Raw genomic sequence first — 24559 nt, 5'->3', positions numbered from 1 at the left:
AATATATATTTATAATATAATATTTTAGATATTCTTTCTTGCTTTGAAATATTATATTATAAGGCTTTATTTCCAAATCCTTTATTTATAACTCCTGTTTTCTTATAAAAGTTAAATTATAATATCTATATTATTATTTTGGTTATTTATCTATTAGTAAGCTTTAAAATATACTAGAATAAATAGGCTATAATATTAATATAGAAGCTTTTAAATATCTTATAAAATACTATAAATAATACTAGAAATATAACTAATTATTTGGATAATTTAAATTTAACCTAAAAGATAATATTAGCTTTAATTATTCTATTATTATTAATATTTTCTATATTTCTAATAAGTTTATATTCTATATTATTAATAAAAGTACTTGATATTAAGCTAGCTAATAATTCTAGAATATTAGTATAATATATATCTGGAATATATTTAAATAATACTAGATTAATAACTATTTAAACCTTTTTAATTAGATTATAGTAAATACCGGAAAGTAGTTTACTAGTAAGGAGTTTATTTAGCTTATAAATACTATAGGAACTAAGGTTAAGATTATTCCTATAGAAGTTTATAATTCTATTAGAATTATAAAATACTATTATAGCCTAATCTAATATATCTATCTTATTATTATAGCTAAAATTAATAGAATTAATAAGAATATTATACTTTAAATAGCTTTTAAGACTATTAATAACTCTATAGAACCTAATAATATTATTCTAATTCTTTTGGTTTATAGTACTTTATTTTAAATAACCGAATATAATATCCTATTATCTATTATATTATAGTAATTAATAATACTCAAAAAAGTAATAGTAGAAATTTAGAAGCTTTAAGCTAGATATTAAATTATAAATACTTTAAATACCTGAAATAGTTCTAGTATTACTAATATTTATAAACTATTCCTGAATTCGAATATTCTTATTTAGTATAAAGGAAATACTAGTTAATTTAATAATTAGGATAAATTATATAAGCTAGTAGCTATTAATAGAAAGAACTATATATTAGCTCTATTATATAATAATATTACCTTTTATTTAATTTCTATAAAGCCCTTTTATATAGGAGATATTAAGGTTATTACTAATAGCCCTGAATCTAAACCTGTTTCCGAATTTAATAATAAAGCTAAAAGTAATACAGGTATAATTCCTTTTACTATTCTACTAAAATATAATAAAGAATACCCTTATAAAATCCCGAATATTATAGTATTCCTATAGAATAACGAACTATATAAGAATTCCTATTAAATTAAAATTACTAGTTTTTTAGAAAAGAATATATTTGTGATGTGTGCAGGGTCGCACGTGACTTAAGGGCATGTGACGAACCTCGGATGTCGCGGGTGTTAATTAGGGAGATTGGCGGCCCTTCAATATCCCAACTAACTACTATTTATATCATATATATTAGGCTTATAAATTACTAATTATATATATGCCATCGGGGCCTCCTATTTAGAGGGGGCTTCTCTAAACCTTACAGGAGGGACAGAGATTAGTTCTATACTGAATTTAATACCATGGTTTCATAATATACTAATTTATTCTATTGTCTTATTACCTACTAATAAACACCTCACAATATTTAAGGTTACTTTTAGATTTCAGATACTAAAAGAGATATATATTTTTAATTCCCGGTTTATTAATAAGATTAAAAATAAAAATATAGAGAAAAAGCTTAAGAAATCGAGATTAGTTATCTAAGCTTATAATAATAATAAGAAATATATAGTATTAATATAATTACTTATTATCTAATATATTAGCTAGAGAATTATCCTTAGTATTATTATTATTATAATAATAGATATTATAAAATTATATTTATATAATATCTTATAAGCTTATATCTAATTAATAACCTTATTTAATTATAATTTCTATATTAACTTATTCTATAAGCTTACTAGAAAGTTAAATCTAAAGAATAATTCTATTCTAAAGGTTATAAAACTACTATATAATATACCGGAAGCTGGGAATTACTAGTTTAAAACTTACTATTCCTATTATATTAATAAGCTCTTTATAAAATAATTAACTTATAACTCTTATTTATTCTATAGTAAATAACTCTTTGAAATTATTGGCTTTTAAACTAATAATACCCTATTTATTAAAACTAATAATTTTATAAAAATAAAATAACTAAAGCTTTATAAGGCTAAATTCTTAACTAAAAAATATAAATTCTTTACTTTTAATTATAATCTCAAATTTAATAAAGATATTATTTATATAGATACTACTAGAATTACTCTTATATAAGAATACTAGTATAAGAACCTCCGAACTATTTTTATAAAGAATATTACTATTATAAGTAATAGGAATACTATTTATTAAAATCTCTCTATTAAGAACTAATATATTATCTAATATATAAAAAAATATATATTATATTAGTCTATTAACTAGAAGCTTTATATAACCTATTAATTACTATTTAAGCTATTAAATCCTCGGAAACTAATATAAAGGTATTTAATAAGTATATTTAATAGTAAATTAAGAATATTACTAGAAAACTGAAATTTATAAAGCTAATAAAGAAATTCTTATATTTAATTATTTTTATAAATAATAAAGATCTCTTTTCCTAAATCGGATATATTCTAGTTCTAGTAAATAGAACTAGATATATTAATATTATTTACTAGTTCTTTACTAAATACAAGAAAGTTACTAGAAGTATTCTAGTTTCGAAACTTTATAATATAGCTTATAGTTTTAATATAAGTACTTTAATTAAATCTATAATTAATAGAATACTAGAAATAAAATTATTACTAGTTATTTATACGAATTTAAAATCGTTATATAAATACCTTATTAAATTAGATACTATTTGAGAAAAATACCTAATAATTAATATAATATATCTTTACTAGATATATAAATAATAAGAAATTATAGAAGTTAAATAAATTAAAAAAAAATCGAATCCTACTAATTTTATAATAAAATCGAAGCTAATAAATATCCTTAAATACCTAATTAATACAAATACTATATAATTAGATATAAAAGAATAGGTTAAATATAGATAGGATAGAAAATAGATATATAGGATAGAAGAATATTATAAAAGGAGAAGTTATATATAAAAGGCTATAGTCTTTAGTATATAACTAAAACCTTAGAAATAATATAAATATATAAGTATTTAGAAAATCTAGTATTAGACTAGATTAGAGAATTTATATATAATTAAAAGGAAATATTATTTTTTGTATTTTTAGAAAGTTTCTAGTATTAGTATAGCTATTTCTCTAAAAGTTATATATATAGTTACGGGATATAAGATATAGGATATAAGTAATAGATAATAGAATATAAAATACGAGATATAGTTATATAACCTTATATTCTATTAGTAATTCGACTAATAAACTAGATTCTTTTAGGCTTAATAGATTTAGGGATTATATATTAATACTATAATACTATAATTTCTATTTCTAAATAATAACTTTACTAATCTTATATAAATAATATTTCTATATTTATATAATAGTATTATATATTTCTAATAAACTAATAATTATAGTTATCTTTTTTAAATAAAAAATAATAGGATATTACCTGACTTCTATTCTTTTATTAAAAAGCTAGAAAATTATATCTATAATTATAAATTTTAAAGTATTTATTTCTATATAAATCTTTAAAGCTAGATTAAAATAATAAAGAATTAGTACTATTATAAATATAATTTATAGCTTTTTAAAAGTTCTATTTATTTTATTTATCTAGTTAAAATAATATTATAGATTTCTACTAGTTTTTAATAAATTAGTTAATTCTTTTATTATTCTGAAATATTTATAAATAAACTTTTAATAGAAATTAGTAAAACCTAGAAATACTTAGATTTCTTAGATATTATTTTTTAGAACTAGCTATTTCCTAATAGTTATAACCCTACTAGCTTCTATTTCTATATTATCTAGACTAATTATATTATGAGTATAAGATCTAGGGCCTAGAAAGTATAATTAGACTATTTCTATTTCAATAATTCAAAGCTAAAGAGAGAAGAAGATTCTAAAGGAGCCTCGGATCTAAATAATTACAAGCTATATACGGGCCCATATACTAGCTTAAGCTCGGGATTATATATAATAATCAGGTAACTATAAATGCCTCGCTTAGATACCAGATACCTCTCTAGCTCTAGTCTAATCCCTACTAGTACTATATATTATAATAATTGTAATATTACTCCCTCTCCTTAAAATAAGCTTATTTCTAAGCTTTGAAAGTCCCTATTAAATTTCCAAATTATAGGTTATATATTAAAGGCCAGGGCCTTTTATATATAATTTTAAAGAATTTCCGTCTGTATTATATAGTTCCGGTAATATATTGTTCTTGGTATAGTCTAACTAATAAAAGAGATTCTGGGGCAGTTCTAGCTATTTGGGGTTCTTATTATAGAAGCTCTAAAGAGCTAGAATACTATTACTTAATAAGGAAGCAGGATATTACTCCGGATCTGGGTCTTATCCTTTCTACTAGACTCAGTACTTTAGCTTCCTATAAAGTAGTTTTACTACTTATATCTCTTGAACTTTATATTCCGTTTCCCTGTCTTATAGTTCTAATAGCAGAGGCTCCGGATTTACTTATCCGGAAAGGAGATTACCTAGATCTTTATATAGCTTCTTTATATGAAATACCGGATATATTCTTATTAATTCCGGAAGCTTAAACCTAAAGAAATATTTTATTTATTCCAGGATTTCGTATAGTTCTTTTATTTAGTAAGCTAGCTTATAGCTTAAATAATTATTCTTCTAGTACTTAGTAATAATTCATATCTTGTCTCTTATTCCGAAGTCTACTAGTTAGTAATATTTATTAGCTTAAATAATATAATATTCTTATACTTATATTATATTCTCCTATATCTTTTACTATAATTTATAAAGCTATATTACTAGAGCCTTTACCTCCTATCTATTTAGCTCTTCTTTTGGGGTATCCGATTATACTTGAGTTTTCTAGTTAAATAATATCCGTAGTTTGTAGCTCTTCTCTATAAGAAACGGGAATTGGCCTATAGTCTTATAAACTAGAGCTGCCTACTAGTAATCGATTATTACTATCTATTCGTCCCAATTATCCTAGTAGTAATTTATATAGGGATATAGCTATTAGTTAAAGTACTAGTTAATAATCTTTATCTAGCTATTAGTTTAGGGATAATTAGTAATTAATAACTTGAGCTTTATACTAATATACTTATAGAACTCGCTCTAGAAATCCGATATAAACTAGGGGCCTTAATTAGATACTATAATCTCCGGAATACTAACTTAGTAAACTATATAAATAAGGAATAGGGGTACTAACTCTTTAGCTATTATTATATCTCGGATAGGAATTATAATAGGGTACTTATTCAGGTAATTAATAAAGATTATTACTATATTATACTTATTTCTATTCTCTAGACACTTCTTGAAATCTACTAATATATATTACTAGGGGTAGTTAGGGACTAGTAATAAATACAAGAGCCCTAGCTTCTTATTTCTAGAGATATAGGATTATTAGTAAATATAATAGTTATTCCTATACTAATTAATATCTATATCTTGGCCTGGCTAGTAATAGTAGGCCTAAAGAAGCTATTAAAGCTTGGCTTGTCCTAGATATCCTATTAGGGGCTATATATATACTTCCTAAATAAGAGTAGTATATAAGGATATCTTGAGTATTATTATATTATTAGATATAAATAGTTTGCTATATTATAAGAGGAGGCCGTTTTATAGTATCTAAATACCTTCCTTCTCGTTTCTTGCCTTATCCTATAGCTTTTCTAGCTCTAGTAATTCTCGGTTCTTGCTTAATAGCTTATTTACTAGCTAGATACTATTATACTGGGTTTCTTCCTAAGCCGAGCTTATAAAGGCCTTAATTAGAGCTAATTAGAGATCCCGTATAATATTATTATTAATCTTTTATTATAGGAGAAGAATTTGGGTTTAGTAGATTACTATTACCTTATTCTAGGTAGTTATATTCTTGTATTTCCTATTTAAGATATCTGCTTATTTATTTAACTTACTTACCTAATATATAAGCTTGAAATAGTAGTAGGAAAGATATTCTATCTAGTAAGCTTATCTTACTAAGAGCTTCTTTATAGTTATAAAATACTCAAGGACTCGGTAGTCTAAGTAAATTATAAAGAATACCTCTTATAGGCCTTTTAGCTCTATTTACTATTTAATTAAAAAAAGAATAATAGCAAGTATCTCTTTATTATAGATATTATAGTTTAGTTCTACTAACTATATAGTTTTAGAGAAGAATACTACCGGGTACTAGAGTCCTATCTAGGGATCTTACTATAAGAAAATACCGGCTATAACTCTATTTAATATATTTGTCTTAACTATAATAGAGAGGTTCGGGTTATAGTAATATAGAATTAGTACCAAGAATATAGCTTGCTTTAGCTTAGTAAAACCTTCTTAATACTAATCTATTTATTTAAACGGAACTCTTTTATATATTAGAGCTATTAGGGGCTTTACTATATAGCTATATTCTATAATAAAATACTAATAAAAGTTATAAAAACCCAGAAAGCCTTATATTTCTTTAATTATCTTTAGTAGTTACTAGTCCTTAATAACCGCTATTTTATCTGAGTCTACTTTAATATTTCTAATAGAGATAATAAAGCCTAGGTACTTTATATAAATAACCTTAAACTCTGATTTCTTAATATTAGCCTAAAGGCTAGTATCCTGTAATTACTAAAAGACCTTTTATATATAGTCTTTATATTTTAGGGAATTATCTAAGTAAATTAGAATATTATCTAAATAAGCTATATAAAAGATATTAAGATAATTAAAAAGGATATTATTTATATACCTCTAATATATAATAGGGCTATTAGTTAGGCCTTTTTAAAGAACCTTATACTTATAGGCCCTATATCTTATATAGAATATTATAAGTTCTTCTAATTCTGGATTTATTTAGATCTAATAGAATACTTACCGAATATCTAGCTTTATATAGACCTTGGCTTAAGCTAGCTATATAAGGATTTCGTAAATAAGGGAAAGAGAATAATAGTTCTTTCGTATTAAGTTATTTAGCTTATAATAGTTAATATAGAATCGGAGAACTCTATTAGCCTTTTTTATAAAAAGGATTAGAGATATAAAAGGGAACTGGCTTGGCTTAATAAAGCCCTATTAGAGGTTCTCTTTAAGGAAGTACTTAATCTCTTATAGCTTATAGGTTAACTATTAATAGAACGGGAAATATTCTAGGCTTTCTAGGCTTTTGGGATTATTAATCTGAATCTTATAGTTATATAATTAATACGGGAATAAGATATTTAATATTTCCTTTAAGAAAATATCTATAAAATCCTTAAATTCCTCTAGTAAGACTCTTACTAGCTACTATAGCTCCGTCTTTTCTGGCTACTACTTGCCCGGAATAAACTTGTTCTCTTACTATAATTTTAGCTCTTTATTAATCTCGAAAAATAATATTATAAAGAAAAGGTTCTCCTTCTTCTATAGGTTTATCTGGAAAGTAGCTAGCGAGATACCTATAATATTAACTAAGGGCCTTAACTAGATCTTATGGCTTTCTTTTAGATAATATAATTTTAATATTCCTATTTCTGGCTTGAGAGAAACTTCTATATTTCCTAAGGCTACTTATATTTCTCTATAGTATCGAGCTTAATCCTTTTACTATATATGGCTTTCTGAGCCTGGTTCAGAAAAAGAATAAAAGAATTTCCTCTTTATAAGCTAAGATTTCCAGGACTTATTTATAGCTATAGCTTTATCTCTTCTATTTATATCTTCTTAGTACTAGTTACTTTTCCCAGATTCCAAGTTCTTATATATAGTAGTTAGGACCTTATCCTAATTCTTCTTTCTAGGCTAATTATCTAGCTAGATTAATCTTTTATTCTTGTAATTAATTAGGATACTAGTACTTATAAACTACTATTATCCCAAAATCATATTATACTTACCTAGTCCTATAACTAGTATAGGTACTAGGATCTTCCGTCTATTAATTAAGAGTATAAGCTTAATATAGTAAGTAATAGGTATAGCTTATTTACTATTAAACCCCTTTATATTATAGGGTAATACTAATTAAATAGGCTTAATATCTAGAAATCATTTAATTATTCTTATAAACTTGGAATTAATAAAAGTATATTTATTTATTCCGGTATTAATAAGAGAAGAAGTCTTAATATCTAATTTATTATTACTAACTATATAAGGGAATATAAATACTTTATTTCCTAGTAGCTAGCTTAAATTAACTTCTACTATATCTATATAATATAGCCCTAAAGAGAAGACTTCTTTTAGGGGTCCTCATTTCTCTATTCTATATTCTTAGATAGTTTACTTATAGTAAGTATTACTAGCTTGGCTACTAAAACTTGCTTTATATACTCTATTTTAGGCTCTAAATAGTTCCTAGATATATAACCAAATCCATTATAGTTATAGTACTTGAGATCTAAGAATCCGGGCTTTGGGGTAATAGGCTTATCTATTACTAGAGTCTTGAGAGCGGGCTTTATATAAGGGGCGCCTCCTGGGCTTGGCTTATTCGTATCTTTATTAGCTTTTTTAGATATCTATTCTTTCTTTTTATAGTAAGCTCGGATCTACTAGTTATTTATAGTATAGTATTATACGAACTCTATAATACGAATAGCCGGATTATTATAATATATAGCTATGGTCTCTTAGAGCTTCCAGGTGAGCTTATTATTTAGGTTATTCTTAAGGTCCTACGGGTTAATATTTCCGTCTATTATATACCTTAGGAACAGGGTATAGAACTTCTAAAAGGTCTGGCCCTTCTTTATAAATAGCTCCTTAAACGCTTGCCGAGTATTATACTCCTTATTCGGGTTACTATATAGCTCCTCTAGATAGGTATATAGTTCCCTAATAGTCTTATATATATATTAATTATTCTAGTTTAGGCAGGGAGAAATTAGTATAAGAGTATAGCTATTTATATGGCCGGATATATAAATAATCTTAAGGTTCTCTATCTAATAAGTATTAGAGTTACTACAGAGCTTGTTCTTAATCTAAACTAACTAATTATTAAAGGTAATACTATCCTTAATTATGCCTTCGAAAATGAAAGAGTTAGGGAGTTTGACTAAGTATCTACTTTCTAGAATAGAAGAACCGGTTATTTCGATAGGCTATATAATAAGCTTCTTAATAATAGCTTTGTTCTTTTATAGGGCTTGCTTGGTTTCTCTTAGCTAATTATAATAATTCTTACTATAGGCAAGAATATTATATGTCTTTAGAATTAGCTTAATAATCTCTTTATATAAAGCCTCTGGGTTCTAAAGTAATTCTTAGAACTCTGCCTTTAATAAGGCAGGTCTCTCTTTTTCCTCTATTCTCTGGAAAAGAGTATTTCTTCTATTATAAATATTAATAGAATACTCGGACTTCTCAGGAGACTTAATAAGAGGCTCTGGTTTATCTTCTAGTAATATACTAGTAGTATCTTATATTATAGCTTCTTCTAACTTGCCTAGTTATTCCGGGACTTGCTTTCTTATAGATCTTTATTTAATAATAAGGTTACTAGCCTATCTACTTGCCTGGCCGGTCTAGGGCTTTCTTACCTAGTTATTCTAGGGCTTTCTTTTATTCTAATATTAGTTAACCGGTTCGGGAGTAGCTATAGTATATTATATCTATACTTATTAAAAACTGATTAGGTAGGTATTATTTAAATTCTCTATAGAATTAAGAAATAGATAAGCTTTGAATTATATTACAAGTATAAGATCTAGGGCCTAGAAGGCATGGTTAGACTATCTCTATTTTAATGATTTAAAGCTAAAGAAAGAAGAGGATCCTAAAGAAGCCTCGGATCTAAATAATTACAAGCTATATACGGGCTTATATACTAGCTTAAGCTCGGGGTTATATATAATAATCAGGTAACTATAGATACCTTATTTAGATACCAGATGCCTTTCTAGCTCTAGTCTAATTCCTACTAGTATTATATATTATAATAACCGTAATAAATTATAAACCCTAGGAATTCTATTCTTTCTATATTAAACTTATAAAAAGCTAATATTATTATAATTATTTAAATATATATTAGACTATTACTATATATTATTCTAGATCTTCTAAATAAATTAAAATATTATCTAAATAGACTATATAAATAATATTTATAAGATCTATTAGTATATAATTAATATATATTTGAAATATTACTAGAGTATTAGATAGTCTAAAAAATATAATATAATATTTAAAATATTTATAATATATTTGAAATACCGTTTTCTATTTATTACTTTCCTATATTTATAACTAATAATAAGTATTTTTTAAGTCTAGCTTTATATATATCTTTATTTTATAAAGCCTATCTATAGTCTTATTAATAAATAATAATAGTATTTGATTTTTAATAGTAATCCTATTTAGATTCCGGTAGTTAATATATAGATATAAGCTATTTTCTTTTTTTGAAATAAATATAATTAAAATATTAGCTAGGCTAGTAAAATAATAGATCTATTTCTTTTTTAGGCTAGTATTAAAATATTCCTAAAGAATTTCAAGTTCCCTTTCTAATAAAGTATATATAGGACTATATAGTAATTAGAATTCTGGTTTTAGATCTATATAATACTTTATTATATAATAGTTAGATAATATATCTATAGTTTTTATAATAGTGGTCACCAAAAGGGCAGCAAGTCAGGGAGCAATCCAAAGTAGTATTGTGACTGAAACTTGAAGAAGCAAGTGAGTCGTGGGAGGTGCGAAGCCTTATGGGCTTGCGCACGGACCACGCGCACGCACGTGCTCGCTAGGATGCTTGGGCACTCTATGACAGTTTTTATAGAAAATATTTAGAAAAGGTTCTAATACTTCTTAGGAAATATAGCTATCCTATTAATAGTAATAGTAGTAATTCTTTAGCTATTTATTATAAAATAGGTAATTAATAGAAAAATATATATTTTATATTTTATTATTTTAGTAAACTTTCTAGTATTTAGAATTTTAATCTTTTATAATTAAATCTAGTATTTTTATATTACTTTTTTAAAAGAAATTAGAAGATTAATCTAGTAAAGCTATAGGAATTCAAATATTATATTAATATAGTTTAGATTAAAATTATATAATATAAAATATATATTAGCCTTCTTTTAGTCTCCTAGTATATTTTTAGTAATAATCCTAAAAATATAATTTCTATATAAATAAATTCTTCTTTCTTCTAATAAAAATAAAAGAATTACTTTTAATATTAATAGAATACCTATATTTAAAGCTAATTTCCTCTTTATATAATTAGCTTTTATATTTGAATCTACTAATATTTTAATTCTTTATTTATTTTTTATTGTCTTAATAATAATCTTAATTACTATTCTTGTTTTAGAAGCCTTATTTTTTATAATATAAATAAATATAACTATTATAAAATATATCTATTTCCCGGTTTCTTTAATTCTAGATATTTATATATTTTATAGCTAGACTTATTATAGTTATAATAAATCGGTTTCTTTTAATTAGAATAAATAGTAATATAATAACTCTTTTTCTAGTAAATAAAATAAAATATATCCGGTTTTATAAATCCCAATATAGGTACTATATTAGACCCTATTATTATATCTTTACTATTCCGGTTTTATAAATCTTATAATAGGAATATATTTCTTTTTCATTTCTCTTTATTATTTCTTTTCTTTTTTTTTCTATTTCTCTTCTTTTACTATCCCGTTAGCTTATTATTATATTTCTATTAAATAAATAGATTTAAATTATTCTTAACTCTTATAGCTATAGAAATAAGCTTCTTTCTTTTTTATAGAATATTTCCTTAATAATTAATCTTATTCCGAATCTCTTACCTTAAACTACTAAATAAGTTATTCTACTTTTATAGTAAACTCGTATATCCCAAGTTATTTAATAAGCTATCTAAATAAAATATAAAGCTTTAGATATTTTAGCCTGGCTATTATTTAGTATTCTTAAATTTAGTAAGAGTATTATTACTATAGTTTTCTAGATCTAAGATAGAATTCTTTATAAATTTAATAAAGGTCTTCTAATTCATAGTATTAATATCTACTAATTACTTTCTATATTTCTAGATATTTCTAGTTATATTCTCAAAATAGGAAATATAATATATAATCTTTATTATATTAATAGCTCAGATAATTCTATTATTTTTATACTATTTTAATTCTATCTAATAGAAGAAGTTCTGGACTTCTTTAATATTCTTTCTCTAGTAAATAGGCAGTTTTCGGGTTTTTGGAGCCTTCTAAACCAAGGATATTACCGGGGGTATAACGGATTCTATACCGGATATCCGAATATCTTTAAGATAATAGATCTGAGCTTCTAGCTCCTCTAGATCTTCTCTCTATTATATCTCTATTTCTAACTTAGTAATATAATAGTAAACCGCTACTAATTTCTCTGTTATTATTATTCTATTTACCGGTTCTGGAAGTATTTGAGTTCTACTTTCTTCTCCTAATTAGGTAGTATAAAGAGTACTTAACTAGGCGCTCCCCTGGATACCCGGTTGGGTTACCCTAGTAGTAGTAGAGGCGCTTCTCCTGGTTAATACTCCAGCTATTAATATTTTATCTATTAATAGCTTAACTATCTCGTAATAAACTACTCTCTGAAGATTGGATTAATTAGAATATAAGGTATATAATAGCAGGGTAATATATAAGTAGTCAAGGTAAGTAAGCTGCAGAGTGACGCTTGCAAGTGTAACTGATTCCAAGAGTTAATTCCAATAAAAGACTAATTGATACCCCTTTCTAAAGCTAGGAGCGTCTCCCTATATGTTCCCTAGTACTTAGCCAAGCCTGCGAAGCACTTTACTTAACTAGGAAATACGATCCCATGCGATCCGTATGATTCCGATCGCCCGTACGATTCCGATCGCAAGCTTTACCTAAAATAGGAAACTAGATCCACGACATCTGACACCTGGCCATGCGCCGTCACGTGTGCCCATCACATGCCGTCGACGGCGTCAGGAAGTCGCATTTGCGTTTCCCCCTGCTTTATCACAGTAATTGGCTAATCTCTGGCTTTCGGCACTTTAGCAAGAAACTTATACTCAAGAAGAATATATTCCCTAAGCTTCAAGATACAAAGCACAAGATAATCGGGTTGCTGAGTTTATCTAGATAGAAGGAAGAGGGGCAAAAAGTACGCCAAGCGAATTAGCGAGTTTCCAGCTTAGCTAATATGATAATTCCAGTTATGCTACTCGTATAATACGGTATTCCTGCACATTTGATAGTATATTGGTAAATCATAAAATTTTGGTAAATAATAGAACGTTCTTCTAGAAGTTTCGATGGAGCATCACGTGACTATTTTGGTTGGCTGGCAGAAGTCTTCCCACCTGTCCTCTGCTATTCCCTCTTTTATCTATTAATTGAGATAGGTTGCCATGACCGATCGTGCCAGTCGAGCTCTTGCAGAAAGCGATCTGCCAGGAAAGCCTCGAACATACGATGCTATATCGAAACGAAGCAATGTTCCTATCTCTACCCTGAATCACCGTATACTCAGGCGACGATCGATTGAAGCTAAGGTCCGAGGCTAACTGTATCTCAAACCTCCAGAGGAGGAAGCCCTTGTAAAGTATTTGATATTAGAGGCTGACCTCGGAAACTCTATTCCAATAAAGTTTCTAGCTTCCCTTGCCTTTATTATCGCCCGCCAGCGTTCTATAACAAATGATGAAGCAATCAAGCCTCCAAACAAGAACTGGGCTCAAGGCTTTCAGAAGCGTTACCCAGAACTCAAATCCAGAAGAGTACAAGCGATGGACTGGAAGCGTTACGAAAATAACATATATAATAAGATTATTTATTGGTTTAATGTGATTGAAAAGGTATTACAAGATCCGGCCATCCTACTAGAGAATGTCTATAATATGAACGAGACGGGAGTCATGTTATGCATGCTCGGCTCCGTTAAAGTCCTTGTATGTAAGGACGATCTGCGAGACTATAGAGGTGCAGCCGTTAAGCGTACGATGGTAACTGCCATCGAATATATATGTACAAACGGTAGGTCCTTGTTACCTATAATAATTTGGCTAGCTACTACCCATTGAAGCAACTAGACTACGTTTCCCACCCCCGGATAGTACTATACGTGTTCTGAATCTGGATATACGGACTCAAAGATTAGCTTCGAGTGGCTCAAGCGTATATTTGATCCCAAAACCAAATAACAGGCAAACGGCAAGCCACGCGTGCTGATATGTAACGGCTTTGGGACACACGAGACCCTTGAAATTCTGGAGTTTTGTTTTGAAAATAATATTATTCTATGTCGCCTGCCCTCTCACATCTCGCACAAGCTCCAGCCTTGCAATATTGGGGTTTTTGCACCCTTAAAGGCTATGTATCGTAACGAAGTTGAATGACTATTCCGAGGAGGTATAAATACAGTCGGTAAGGAGCATTTCACCCTTCTATATAGCCCTGCAATGGACAAGGCGTTTTCGAAGAGAAATATCACCAGCGCCTGGGCTATAACTGGTTTGTTTCCGCTCAACCGAGATAGAGTTCTTAGACGTATACCGAAGCCTCCTGCTCAACTGATTATGCCGGGACCGGAGGAGATAAGGACGGATTCTGGTCTGCTAGACGAAGTACCACAAACGCCTATAACGCCAGTTTCAGCAGAGGCTTTTATGTCGTTGCATAATATGATCCAATAGGATACTTCTACACTTGACAAGACAAGCACACTTCGACTCCAGAGGCGTATACAGAAGCTTGCCAATGCCGGCCAGAAAGCTATAGCCTACTGTGCCCTCCTCGATCATGAAAAGCAGCTATTAAAGAAAATAAACAGCGAAGCCAAAGTTCGAAGATCGACCAAGTCAATTGTACTTGGGAAGGGCCAGGGGAAGGTAATGAGCTTTGAGGATATCGTAGCAGCACGAGCCGCGCGTGCTGCGAGAGATGTCGTTAAAGGCAAGGGAAAACGTGGCCGGAAGCGTAAGAGTGTTTTGCCAGACGAAGGTAAGCCAGAGTCAGACCCAGAACCAAACCCAGAGCTAGAGCTAGAGCCAGAACCGGAGCCAGAACCAGGACTAGAAAAAGAGCCAGAGCCGGAAATGGTGCGTGCTGCGAAAAAAGTCAGAAAGAGCACAGGGAGACGTGCTCCGAAGCGAACGAGTATTGCAGAGGCAGACCTGCCAGAACCAACGCCAGAGGCAGAGCCAGTACTAGACTTAGAATTGACTCAGGACGTCCCCCTAGAAACATGGAGCGCACCCGTTGCGCAGATGTATTAAAGTTCAGGTTGTGGAGGACAGCTCCGTATATTGTTGCAAGAGGAGTAGGGAGTTACAGTCGCTAACGAAATCGGCTTCCCCCTTAAACTCACTGCGAAAGTTTCAGCGTCGCTTGCTAAACAGGGACGTCTAAAGCCTTACCAGAAAGGGTTAGATAACTGCAAGGTCTTAGCGAGCAGCAAGTTTGCTTCCACAATGCCCCTGCTCTGCTTGAGCCACTGCAGTACTGTAGGTCAGGCGAGCAAGATCACGTGCTGCATCGCGTTATATATGTCGTCAAGAAGCGTGTGATCGCAGCTAGAAGAGTAAAAGTGAAGGCTCTGGAATGTTCTAGGCTGTTTTGTGACTAATATTTAAAGTTCACCTCCCCTAAGATCCTCTCTATTAAAGTTGTTAAAATAATATGAAGTCCAAAGAAGCACCTTAAAGAATCGAAAGAAACCTTCTCTTGGGTATTATATAGCAAGCAACTACTGCAAAGACTAGGTACGCCGTGCCCGCTAGTACATCTGCTCGGCTAAGTCGAGCTTGCCCTGATCTACGTAGAGGTTCCCGAGGTTGTTGACTATGTCACCCATCCTTGATACCAACTGTTGTTGGATGATAACTCAACCAAGTTCTCGCCTTCAATCGCAGAGACTGGAATGATGGGTAATCTATGAATGGTCACAAATCAGTGTAGTTCTTTCTAGTCAATTGAGTTCAAGCCTACTTAGTGACATCGATACCATGGCTCTCCAAATAGGTCCAACGAGGGGAGAAGTTAGCGTTCCGGAGCATGCTCTAGATGCGGAATGATATCGAAGCAGAACAGGTGCTAGTGCAATCGTTGGAGCTCACGGCAGCGGTTTTGCGACTCCTAGACCGGTCGTACTGGTGGTATTAGGCTACGTTGAACCGCAGGATGCTGAGGCTCCGACCTAAAGGCGCCTGTGTTTTGAACCTGTATCTGCAGGTCCAGACAATATACTCTTTCTCTTCCGATCCTCTAGTTTTTTCTTATTGTGGAGAAATACGAAAACTTGTTTCCGTTGTTCTTTCTGAAAACGGAGTTGCGAATGGACTACCCGTGGAGTAGAAAGCCCAAATCGTTTCTCCCAATGCTTCTGAAGAATTTCCAGATCGTGGTCTCTACTTTTATTACTAAGGTCAAGTAATTGATCGATGATCTCAATTTTCCCTGGTTGACTCCAAAGAAATTTGAAAATTAGCAATGCCTGTAACAAATTTTGAACAGCAGCCACGAGTACGTCTTCTGTAATATGGAGGGAAGCATCTTTTCTCCACAAGAACCGGAAGACCTCTACTGCCTGGTACCCGTTCCTAGCAGTAGCAACGAGCATATCTTTTGAAATCTGAAGAGACGGGTCTTTTCTCCACAAGAACCGGAAGACCTCTACTGCCTGGTACCCGTTCCTAGCAGTAGCAACGAGCATATCTTTTGAAATCTGAAGAGACGGGTCTTTTCTCCACAAGAATCGGAGGACTTGAACTGCTTGGCTGCCGTTCTGAGCACTAGCCGTAAGTATGTCTTCCGTAATCTGGAGCAAGGGTTCTTGTTTCCACAGGAATTGGAGGACCTGTACTGCCTGCTTTGGATTCTGAGCAGCTGCTACGAGAATATTATTTGTAACCTTAAGAGCAGTATCTTGTATCCAGAGGAATTGAAGGACCCTTAATGCTTGGCTGCCGTTTTGAGCACTAGCCGTAAGTATGTCTTCCGTAATCTGGAGCAAGGGTTCTTGTTTCCACAGGAATTGGAGGACCTGTACTGCCTGCTTTGGATTCTGAGCAGCTCCTACGAGAATATTATTTGTAACCTTAAGAGCAGTATCTTGTATCCAGAGGAATTGAAGGATCCTTAATGCTTGGCTGCCGTTTTGAGCACTAGCCGTAAGTATGTCTTCCGTAATCTGGAGCAAGGGTTCTTGTTTCCACAGGAATTGGAGGACCTGTACTGCCTGCTTTGGATTCTGAGCAGCTGCTACGAGAATATTATCTGTAATCTTGAAAGCGGTAGCTTGTGTCCAGAGGAATTGAAGGACCCTTAATGCTTGGCTGCCGTTCTCAGCACTAGCCATAAGTATATCTTCTGTAATCTCGAGAGAAGCGTCTTTTCTCCATAGGAATTGGAGGACCTGTACTGCCTGCTTTGGATTCTGAGCAGCTGCTATGAGAATATTATCTGTAACCTTGAAAGCGGTAGCTTGTATCCAGAGGAATTGAAGGACCTGTACTGCCTGGTTATAGTTCTCAGCCGCGGCCGTGAGTACGGCTTCCGTGATCTCGAGAGAAGCGTCTTTTCTCCACAGGAATTGAAGGATCTGTACTGCCTGGCCATGGCCCCAGTTCCCAGCCGCGGCCGTGAGTACGGCTTCCGTAATCTCGAGAGAAGCGTCTTTTCTCCACAGGAATTGAAGGATCTGTACTGCCTGGCCATGGCCTAGGTTCCCAGCCGCGGCTGTAAGTACGGCTTCCGTGATCTCGAGAGAAGCGTCTTTTCTCCACAGGAATTAAAGGATCTGTACTGCCTGGCCATAGCCTAGGTTCCCAGCCGCGGCTATAAGTATGGCTTCCGTGATCTCGAGAGAAGCGTCTTTTCTCCACAGGAATTGAAGGATCTGTACTGCCTGGCCATGGCCCCAGTTCCCAGCCGCGGCCGTGAGTACGGCTTCCGTAATCTCGAGGGAAGCGTCTTTTCTTGAAAGAAGCTGCAGCAATCTTAATCCCACTTCGGTATTGTTCGCAGCGGCCTGTAAAACCTCTTCGCTACACTCAACCTCCCATTTGGTGAAATCCAGTGCAACTAGCACGTCCATAGAGGCAGATCTGACCGTGGTCAATATTGTCTCTCGTTCAACAACGGAGTTGAATCCCTCAGTCTTCAAAAGTCCTAACATTTGTGCAGCTCCCTCAGTCCTCCTGGCAGCTAACTGATAGATTGAATCTTCTGAGAAGGCACTTCGGTCGGAACGAGGTAACAATTTCTGTACAAAGCTGAGATCGTCTTCGTGATATGCTCCAGACACCACCTTATATACCAGGTCATAGTTGATATAATCGTCGTCGCAAAATCCAAGTAACTCTTCGACCAGGTTCGAATCAATATATGGTGAGTTGCCAAATTCATACACCTTCATATCGATACAAAGATCTCTGACCTTACCTAAAAACAACTTTAGGCATTGGAAATTACCTCGCTGGACTAAGCTCTCGCCAAAGAGTTTCGTCAAGGCTGCCTTTTCTGGCCAATCAGTCCCGTTTTGCTCAAGTAGTACTTGCATCAAATCGAGTGCATGTGCCAGATTAGAAGCGCATGCAATGGTAGTCTCTTCATTCAAAGGGACCACTCCAGGAAAGCGAGGTAAAAGCACATCCAGGACCAATCTTCCCTTATCTCGGTTCTTAATCGCTGCCAATACTGCATATATCGAAATAGCCACCTCTTTATCATGGTCGAGCAAATGTTCAACGATCTTATCCCCATAAGCCTCATTCTGTGAGGCAATTTCAATCGCTTCAGGTGTGATAGTAACTCCAGAGATCTTTGTGAAAATAATGTTGATCAGCTCTAGTCCACAATTCTCGTTTGCTACAACCCTCTCGACTAGCCAGCTTAGTTCTTCCCGTGGATCGATGAAATCGAGAAAGACATTGAGTAGCTCGGCGATAGGAAACATGTCTACATTCCACAACGTATCCCGCACGAGAGAGGGATTTTTGGCCAAGCGCAGAGCATCTTTCAGGATCTCTGCTTCAATTTTGTAGTTGCGACACAATGCTTCCGCAAGCAGGCCACTTCTCGTGGCAAGTTCATCCTTGCGTAACTCGCGAATTAGTTTCATGAACTCGCTACCTAAGGTCATGTGACGTGCACCACTTTCAATAATCGTATCATCAAGAGCCAGAGGCAAGCTGAGAAGCTTTTTGAAGGCTCTCATATTGGGGGAAGGCATAGATGTTGCTGCCTCCATGGCCACAGAAGTAACGCCCTGAAAATGTTCTAGTAGCGCTATCACGATCTCGTAGCCAGACTCGTGGTTTCTCATCGCAGCTATTATAACATTATCGATGTCTGAAACTTCGAAGTTGTTGATCAAGAGCAACTTCACGAGCTCTAGTCCACTTTTTTCATTTCCAGCAGCAGCGATAATAACATCGTTGGGGTCTGTAAGTTTGACTTCGTAGTTTAAGAGCAGCTCAACCAGCTCCAGTCCATTTTCTTGGTTGCCTGCAGCAGCTACAAAGACCTCCTGAGTGATATTAATTGGTGAAGAGGAATTCAACAGAGTCTTGAATGTCTCAAAATTGGCTGTTGCAGCGCTTCTGGCGATCACTTCTTCGTCTGGCTTCCAATCCGGAAAACGATCAAATATTAGCCGTAATATTGCCCTCCCTGTCTCTTGGTTCCTTGCAGCAGCTTCGACTGTCTCGTGATCTATGTTCGTAGGTTTGAATTTATCTAACAACCAACGAAACACTGGAAGGCCGTGGTTCTTATTCGAAGCAGCAGCAGAATACACCTGCTCATTGCATGTCTGCACTTCTGGTAAAAGCAATCGAACAATCTTGTCTCCGTGGTCCTCATTACGTGCTGCGGCCGCGAGTAGATCTTCTTTCCAAAAGTCACCCTGGGTCATCGGGCTAGTGACATAGCTTTGGAGAAGCTTGAAAGTAGTCGCATTACACTGGCGAGCAGCTTCTTCCAAGATACCATATGTAATGAAATTCTCTGAGCGCTGACGAAGGAGCAATTCCACGAAAGCGTCCTTGCCAGTACGTACAGCTGCATGTATTTCCGTGGATCGAATGTAAATTGAGTCATTTTCAGGAATCCTTGCTCTGATTACCTCTCGAACTCTCCCCTGGTCATGCCGAATCGCAACATAGAGAGGCGGCAGTCTGAATCCTCTTGTGCGAACAGTGAAATCTGCGCCATTATCCAGCATATCCTCGACAATTTCCGAGAAGCCAAATGCGCATGCAACAAACGCTCGACTAGGTGGATTGGCGTCGTATGGGCTTAAGCTGTCACCTAGCTTAGTTTTCAACTGCTTCGAGTCGATATCTTTGGCATCGAGATCTATACGAGCGATAGATTCAGGTAATGTGCTATGCCACATAGCGAATTCACGAGATGTTCTCGGGCCACCGAGGAGGAAATTGTGTTTTTTCTCTTCAAGTTTCACCTCGAGAATACCAAGCTTTTGATTTGGCCCTGCATGTTCGCAATGATACGACCAATAGACATTTGCGTAGTCTTCGAAAGTCTTGTTATCTCTGTTCGACATTGAGTTGCGTTGCCCAGTATGTTGTGATAGACATTGGCCGAGGCACATATCAGCCACGACTCGGTTTAGCAGTTCTTTTGGCCAATCGGATCGCTGTTCTTCGAAATAATTGGTGACTGACAGGTGAAAGATCCGAAATCGGTCGAGATCTTCGTCGTGCTTGACGAAATTACCACAGATAGCTAAGACCTCCTCCTTGGTTCTGATCTTAGGAGAGCCATCACCCACATTGAGAGCTTGAATAAAATCAAGGGTCGAGATTGGCTGCCTTGCACATAGTAACCAAGCAATTGCCTTATGTGCGATGATTTGACTAGGTCCACCTTGCGCCAGAAGTTGCTCGTAGATGACGTCGTAACTGGCCTTGAGGTCCGGTGGAAGTCTTGACAGCTGATACTCCATGTCTGCCTCTATTCTATTTCTGCTTGTGTCAAACAAAGCCTCCAGCTGCAGCGAGACCCAGCGGAATCTTGTAAAATTAGTCGGGTTTAGACAAGGAAGAAGAAACACTTACATGCCCCCGGCTTCATCAACCAGCGTATTCTGTATTTTCTTCTCAAGCTTGGCCAAGATACGTTGAGGATAAGATTTCAATCTATTTTGTATCGCCTTCTCTAATTCCTCCCCGACATACCTCCGAATATCTGCTTCATTGTCCTGAGCATCAATGCAACGATTTGGGTAACGTAACAAAGCCCCATTAATGTCATTGTCATCCCGACTAGCGACAAATATCTTAACAGCCTTTCCAGGAGAGGATGCTATGGTGTTGAGGCCGTGCAGCAGGTCTCCGCGCGTTCTGTTTTGGCACTCATCGAGACCGTCAATGATGATAGTGCATGAGTTGATTTCTTTCAATTCAATGATGAGGTTAATAGTCTCGCCGATCTCGAGATCTCGCTCCTGCTCTGAATCGATAATCTCCTCGTAGCGGCGGGCTACTGCAGTGTATGCCGAAGAAGCCAAATCCCCAGATTCAGCTAGCTGTTTCGCTATAGAGCGGAGAACATTGGACGGATCGCCTCGTTTGGTATCATCAGACGTCCTTGAACAGTAGAAGTACGCGATTCGAGCCGAGCTCTGGGCTGTCTTTTCCTCTGGGAGAAAAGAGTCTATAACTCTCGATCTAACACAAATTATATTAGCTCTTAATTTGAGCGGTCAGGTAACGAACTTACGTCACGAATGTCTTCCCTGATCCGGCTACAATAAGCCGCAGTTAGAAACAGGATGGCGATATTATATACCAGACGATGGTCGTAACTAAGAAAAGGATAGATAAGAAAATGGAAACAATTCGAGCGAGGACATACGTGAGCCCCGTAGCCACAAAATATTTGATCTAGGACAAGTCTTCCAGTCCTTGAACTCCGTTGTTTGCAGGAGCCACTCCCCAGATCCCTGAGATCTGTTCTTGCTATTATAACGATGATGCGTTTCATATGGAGTGTTTGAGAGCCAATTCATAACCCTTTTCTGGTATTGCCGTGCCTCTACAATATTATTAGTATTCCGTGTTCATGTCGATGGTAAGCGCCTACTCTTCAAAGGCTTGTCGACCTCCTTCTTGAGTCGCTTGAGCGCCTTCTCTTCTCCTTCGCAAGGCAGCAAAGGTATCAGGACATCGAAAATGCCAAATAGAGAGTATGCCTTGTCTTCTCCACGCGTGGTCCGACGGCTTTTTGCCCATGAAAATCGTTGCTCGACGTTAAATTGAGAGAGGGGGGTTCCTCGAAGTGCTGTGAGAGGAATTCCCGTTATGTCGTGGATTTGTTGCTCTAATTCTCTCTTATTACCTAGCCGCTCGCCGTCTCGGGAGAAAAATTCTAATGACTCCGGGTCCGGGGCAAGAAGTTCTTGAAGGGTCCAGCCGCGTTTGAACCATTCGCTTCTCCGGAAATAGTGTTCCCAATGATTCTCGTACCGCTCTCCTGCCGGCGGCACATCCCGTAAATAGACGTAACATTTATCCGCCTTCCTGTACCAGCTAAACATTGAGTTGATCGCCTCCTGCAGCTCGGAGCTACTTGTTTTATCGATACAGCAGGTGTCCACCCAGAAGTAGGGCAGGTTATCGCAAGCAGCCTGCTGCGCACAAAAGCGAATCTTGTGGTAGCCAGCCTTGCTCTTGCTAGTACGATCATTGATGTCTCCGAAAGTGACTTCCTCACTATCTTCTCCCCATCTATGCGAAAGTATAGCATAGGAGGGAACATTGTTAGCAGGATGATTGGTCAGGCTGACCTCGCCATCTCCATCACATTTCAGAAGACGCATTATCCAGACCGGATTCGAAAGATCTCCGGGAAGAGGGGTTCTGAGTGATTGTATATCCCATGTAATTTCGTCGTTTACAGCGCTTCGTTCGAGAGATGATTAGGTATGTATAAAGCAGGAAAGACTTCGAAAGCAAATCTCGGATCAAGATCGCCAGAACAGAGAATCGTTTCGACGAGATTATGATCAAAAGGGTGAAGAAAATGGAGGGGTGAGACTTTTCAGCTCGATGGGCTGATTCTGGCGGATGTTGGGCGTATTGCGGCCCAGCTGTGGCTGCGTCGCCACGTCATCTTCCATACCTGGCGTAGTCGACCATACTGTATAGAGCCAGATCCAATGAAAGGATATTGAGTCTTTAAAATAAGCTCCTGTACAGAGCAGCATAGAAAGAGGAATTGTGGTAACCATCTATCTATATAGTTGAACGGATATTTCATCGGCTCTGGCAGTTCAGAACAAGGTTTTAGCGCACGGGGTGTGGCTTTACAACGAGTTGTGAAAATCAGCGCCATTTCGCGCTAATGTCAGCACCTTGCGTTTGTATAGAATGGGGTTGAGGCTGTCGTCTGGCTGCCTCTCGACCAGGGCGCCGACTACTCCTGATGGAAGGACGCCATCACTCCTTCGTGCTAATATTAGATACAGTAGCGTTCTCCGTGTCGCTAATTAGGCCGCAGATCTTCCTCCTCGTTATCGACATTATCATCTTCTCCTTCGACACCATTGCATAACGTTCACAACGAGTTTACAGGGAAGCCGATTTGTTAGCGACTGTATTGCTCTTTGTTCGTTTCCAATTAGATTTCTCATGGCAGAATCGCGTACGCACTGGATCGCTGTGAAATAGAGTTAGACTAGGTAGCATGCATGGCGCAATAGAAGTAATAATGGATCAACTCGTACCAACTGTCAATGGGTAACTCTTTTGTATACGTCTTAGAGGAGGTTTAGGTCCCTCATTTCTGTTGTCTCCCAAGACGTTCCGACTTCCACTCCCTCGCCAGCTTGCTACTCATGTATGTCCATGTATCTGCGTCCTCCCTTCGCCTGTCATCAATGGTATCTCCTCGTTAACTACAGCTTCCCATTCGCTATCAATTTCATGTACTGTCGCTCCTCGACAATCGATTATCTTCCAAACCGCCTCTCTCTGCGACCATTGCCTGTATCTCCAGTATATCCCGGGCAGAAACGTCTTGCAAAGCCAATGCCCGATTGGTAGAAGTAAAGTAGCACTCCAAATCAGTATCAGTAGAGTAACCTGCAGGCTTTCTAACATGTTCTGCGAGTCGCGGGACCAGTGGAGGCATATCAGACCTGCCATAATGAAGTACGAGCAGCCGCCAACGAAGTCGATATCTTCCGTATACAGGAAGTTGAACGTGAATATGCCGAACCAGAAGGAGACGAAGGAGAGGAGGAATAAGGCTGTGGTAGGACAGAGCACGCTGTGGGGTGTAATTTTCTGTACTTGCGACTATAAATATGCTCTTCTAATCTATGGTGTAGTATAAAGGGTAACAAGGAAGAAATGGGGGAAGAGCTTACGATCAGCAAAGCATT

At 34.9% G+C, this 24559-nt stretch overlaps 4 protein-coding genes across 4 annotated transcripts; 1 reads left to right on the top strand and 3 right to left on the bottom strand.

Annotated features, from left to right (window-relative positions):
• Nucleotides 1-14376: 14376 nt before the first annotated feature.
• On the top strand, nucleotides 14377-15335 carry K444DRAFT_708203 (uncharacterized protein). The gene is made up of 2 exons (XM_024888179.1): nucleotides 14377-15132; nucleotides 15238-15335. Exon 1 carries the CDS (start codon nucleotides 14610-14612, stop codon nucleotides 14841-14843), a length of 234 nt encoding a protein of 77 aa, XP_024728551.1. The 5' UTR covers nucleotides 14377-14609; the 3' UTR covers nucleotides 14844-15132; nucleotides 15238-15335.
• On the bottom strand, nucleotides 14655-15320 carry K444DRAFT_235983 (uncharacterized protein; the record flags this gene model as incomplete). The annotated part of the gene is made up of 2 exons (XM_024871277.1): nucleotides 14655-15255; nucleotides 15305-15320. Coding segments are annotated over 2 exons (324 nt in total), but the record flags the coding sequence as incomplete, so codon positions are not given.
• A 5462-nt stretch (nucleotides 15336-20797) lies between the features above and the next one.
• On the bottom strand, nucleotides 20798-21835 carry K444DRAFT_505356 (uncharacterized protein; the record flags this gene model as incomplete). Its single annotated transcript, XM_024873389.1, has 3 exons — nucleotides 20798-21185; nucleotides 21231-21595; nucleotides 21659-21835. Coding segments are annotated over 3 exons (930 nt in total), but the record flags the coding sequence as incomplete, so codon positions are not given.
• Nucleotides 21788-23103, bottom strand: K444DRAFT_235850 (HET-domain-containing protein). Its single transcript, XM_024871276.1, has 3 exons — nucleotides 22258-23103; nucleotides 21895-22209; nucleotides 21788-21842 (listed from the first exon to the last, which is right to left on the bottom strand). Exons 1-2 carry the CDS (start codon nucleotides 22991-22993, stop codon nucleotides 21980-21982), a joined length of 966 nt encoding a protein of 321 aa, XP_024728549.1. The 5' UTR covers nucleotides 22994-23103; the 3' UTR covers nucleotides 21788-21842; nucleotides 21895-21979.
• Between the last annotated feature and the right edge of the window lie 1456 nt (nucleotides 23104-24559).

This window comes from Hyaloscypha bicolor, assembly GCF_002865645.1.
Source record: "Hyaloscypha bicolor E unplaced genomic scaffold K444scaffold_182, whole genome shotgun sequence".
NCBI classification, from domain to species: domain Eukaryota; kingdom Fungi; phylum Ascomycota; class Leotiomycetes; order Helotiales; family Hyaloscyphaceae; genus Hyaloscypha; species Hyaloscypha bicolor.
Note: the sequence above shows the minus strand (reverse complement) of the source record. Positions and strands in the feature narration are given on the sequence as shown.